The sequence below is a fragment of the Triticum aestivum genome, chromosome 2A (genome assembly GCF_018294505.1).
Source record: "Triticum aestivum cultivar Chinese Spring chromosome 2A, IWGSC CS RefSeq v2.1, whole genome shotgun sequence".
In the NCBI taxonomy this organism is placed as follows: domain Eukaryota; kingdom Viridiplantae; phylum Streptophyta; class Magnoliopsida; order Poales; family Poaceae; genus Triticum; species Triticum aestivum.
In genome coordinates, this window is record NC_057797.1 from 53,073,336 (window position 1) to 53,076,772 (window position 3,437).

Here is a 3,437-nt window from a genome sequence, read left to right on the forward strand (position 1 = left end):
CAAATTAGGGTCAGATCTCGAATAGGTTTCGAAAAAGGGTCAAAACACGAAATTTAGCCCGTAAACGTCTCGGCGAACGTTGGCCAGCACCGGCCGGACGGACGTGGACGCGCCACCGGTACGATTCAGACACGCCGATCGCGATGCCGGCCAGAGTAGAGAAGCACCGTCCGGGCCCGAGCGGTTATGGTCGTGGACAAAGGCGCAAAGCACGGTCGTGGCGTCGTCACAGGCTACGAATTGTCTGTCGAAAACGACGAGGACACGCGGGCGGATCAAAGCACAGATCCATTTTGGATGAGTGGCCTCGGATTTGGCTCTGGCTACTAGTACTAATTCAAATCTTTGTAGTGCTACTCCCTCCGTATCGACGTTTTTTGATACTTTTTTCGATGCTAATCGGGCGCGTCGTAGCTCGCAAAAAACTCATACGGCGTTATCTCACACAAAAGCGACAGAGCGCTGTGGCATTCACAAGAACATGCACAATAATTTGCAATAGCTTTGATTTATTAGCATGCAAAATATTTCATTGATTGCAAATTTGAAAAATATTTCAACAATATACGTACTACGTAACAAGTACTAGATATATACATGGTGTACACGCCTATATTTTTCGTGCAAACGAAAACAAGACACGGATTAGATTGATCTACAATACCAAAAAAACGTGTAGATCGATGCTGATCCATATACTTCGATACTATAGTATAGTTCTTTACCGAAAATCCGAAATCCCCTACTGATAGCACTTAATTAATCATTCTGTGACGACCTAGCCGGGCTAACGCCGGCATGCAGCGAGCCTACGCGGCCGAGGGCGCCGGGAAGTACTTCACGGCGCCGGCCTCAACCAGAGCTCCACGTAGCAGGTTGGCGGTATCCTCGCCGGCCTTGTAGTCTAGGCCCTCGTCGTTGTAGATGTCCCACCATTTCTTCACAAGCATCTTGATGTCGTCCCTGTCCATGTTGGCCTCCTCGCCGGTGTACCTCCACGGCTTCGAGCCCTGCATAGGTCCATGACATGAAACATCAATCGTAACTTCATAATTTAAGAATCATGTGTGTGAAGATCGATGACAAAGACGTACCGCTGCGCAGTAGTGGACGACCTTGACCTTCTCCAGCTCGACGTTCTCCGGGTGCCTCCAGAGCATGGCCAGCACCAGGTTGTACACCGGCGGGATGGGCTTGTACACGTCTCTGAAGAACATGTTGAGAAAGTCCTGCTCGGCGAAGGGCGTGGGGTCGGTGACGACGAGCCTGTCGAGGAGGGCCTTGGCGGTGGCGAGGCTGGGCTCGTGCATGAACATGCCGGCGTTGAAGTAGAGCGGAGGCGGGGGCACGCCGAGCTCGCGCTCCGGCCAAGCCACCCGGTCCGGGCACTGCTGGCAGTAGCCGATCTTGTACTGCGGCGTGTGGCTCCACGTCTTCTCGCAGAAGCAGTCCATGACGGCGTAGAAGCTGCCCTTGTCGAGGTCGAAGAGGTGGTCGATGTTGTCGAACACCTGGATGTCTGCGTCCAGGTACACCATCCTCTCGTACTCCACGAACTGTACGTACACCAGAATCAGTCAACATCTATCGATCCAAGATGGAAGAAGAGAGCTAGAGGGTTAGTCAGTAGGTATCGTACCTCCCAGATGCGGAGCTTGGAGTAGTTGATGACGTAGTACGCCATGGCGAACTGGGTCTGGCTATCCGGCGGGTACACGGGCACGATCTCGCGGACGAGGCAGCCCTGTTCGACCAGCTTGCGGCGGTGATCCATGGGGACGTCGGGGAGCACGGCCACCACGAGCGGGTAGGCGGAGTTGACGGCGCGGAGGCCCTTGGCCAGGCCCACCACGCCCATCCAGTAGTCGCCGGAGCCGGCGAGGAAAGTCACGTACGCCGCCTTCTTCGGCTCGTCCTCCACGATTCGCTTGGGCATGGGAGCCATTGCTCGCTCGATCTCTCTTGTCTTGCTTCAAAGAATGGATGAGATGGGTTCGTTGTGTGTTGTGGATTCGTGCGTGTTTGTGTTTGATGATGCTTCACGGTGGTGCCTGCTGGCGTTTATATAGGCAACGGGACGTGGGTGGTTCGAGTAGATCCGCCACGAAATGGAATGGAAAACGTAGAAAAAGGTGTCTGGATTGGAATGTGTGAGATGGTGCTATTTTCTCGACCCGTTCATTTCGTTTCCTTTTACTCCGGTGTGAATCTTTATTAGAAGAACCCCCTTGATATTATTTTTCGTTTTCTCCTTTTTGCCACCGTTGTTTTTTGTTTTCTGATCAAAGGGGCCACATGACCATCATTATCATTACGAAAATCTCGCAAAAAAAATCTCCCTGATTTGTGGCGCCACCCCGGTCTTTAGTATTCTTGGTTGATTTGTTTTGGTGGATAATAAGGGCATATACAATGGTTGATAAGATAGCCTTATCTTAAATTTTGCATGTACTCTAGAGATGACAAAGAAAAATGTTTACAATGGGTCATCTCTTAGCCTTATCTTCAATAGTTAGCAATTCCTAAAAATATGATGAGACATATTGTGCTAAGAGATCATCTCTTGTTTTATCTTAAATAAGAGAAGACAAGCCTTCTCTTATGAGTTCTCTCTCCTTCACGTCATCATTTATCCTACGTGGCACTCTTAAGATAGCACCATTGTACATGCCCTAAGGTGACCAAAACCAAATATTATCTTCTCGTAGATATCTCATTCCTTATATGGTAACCGGCGACTTAATTAAAGATGGTAAGAAGTTACTCCCTCCGTTCCAAAATACTTCTATAAGTCTTTTTAGAGATTCCACTGCAAACCACGTACGGATGTATATAGACATGTTTTAGAGTTTAGATTCACTCATTTTACTCCGCATGTAGTCCATAGTGAAATCTCTAAAAAAGATTTATATTTAGGAACAGAGGTAGTATTATTTTTGTGTGATACTAAATTACCGAGCATTTCTACCACGTATGGTTCGTCAACGGATGGCATATTCTTGTTTGACTTGGTATATATATGCTACTGTAATAAATGGCATGTACATTGGCAAGAGGAAATCAATCGATGATCTATCCAATCCGGATAATATTGGTTGATTCATTTGAATCTAATCCAATCCAATTGAAGCCGGAGGCAGGAGGTATGTCGGTTTTTACAAAGAAAGGTGAAAATCCCGGCAAGTCTAGCTACTCCAACCGACCTTTCCACGCCTTCCATTTCTGTCTAATCACCCTGCATCCATCATCACAACAAAATGTTTCTACAGCAGACAGACGAGACCGATGTAACCTCTTTGGTTCAGCTAGCTCCCGGTGTGGCCCATGCAAAGGAAACCATGTGGATGGAGCCATCGACAGATCGCGGGATAATTAATTAGCACATGATGTGGTCAAATCAAACAACGAAACAAGGATTGCTGGCTGCTAGTGCACTG

The 3,437-nt window shown here is 48.2% G+C and overlaps 1 protein-coding gene across 1 annotated transcript; it reads right to left on the reverse strand.

The window, feature by feature from the left end:
• Positions 1 to 514: 514 nt before the first annotated feature.
• LOC123184670 (galactinol synthase 2) lies at positions 515 to 2,019 on the reverse strand. The gene is made up of 3 exons (XM_044596750.1): positions 1,640 to 2,019; positions 1,095 to 1,556; positions 515 to 1,010 (listed from the first exon to the last, which is right to left on the reverse strand). The coding sequence occupies exons 1-3, from the start codon at positions 1,943 to 1,945 to the stop codon at positions 810 to 812; spliced, it is 969 nt and encodes a 322-aa protein (XP_044452685.1). The 5' UTR covers positions 1,946 to 2,019; the 3' UTR covers positions 515 to 809.
• Positions 2,020 to 3,437: the final 1,418 nt, after the last annotated feature.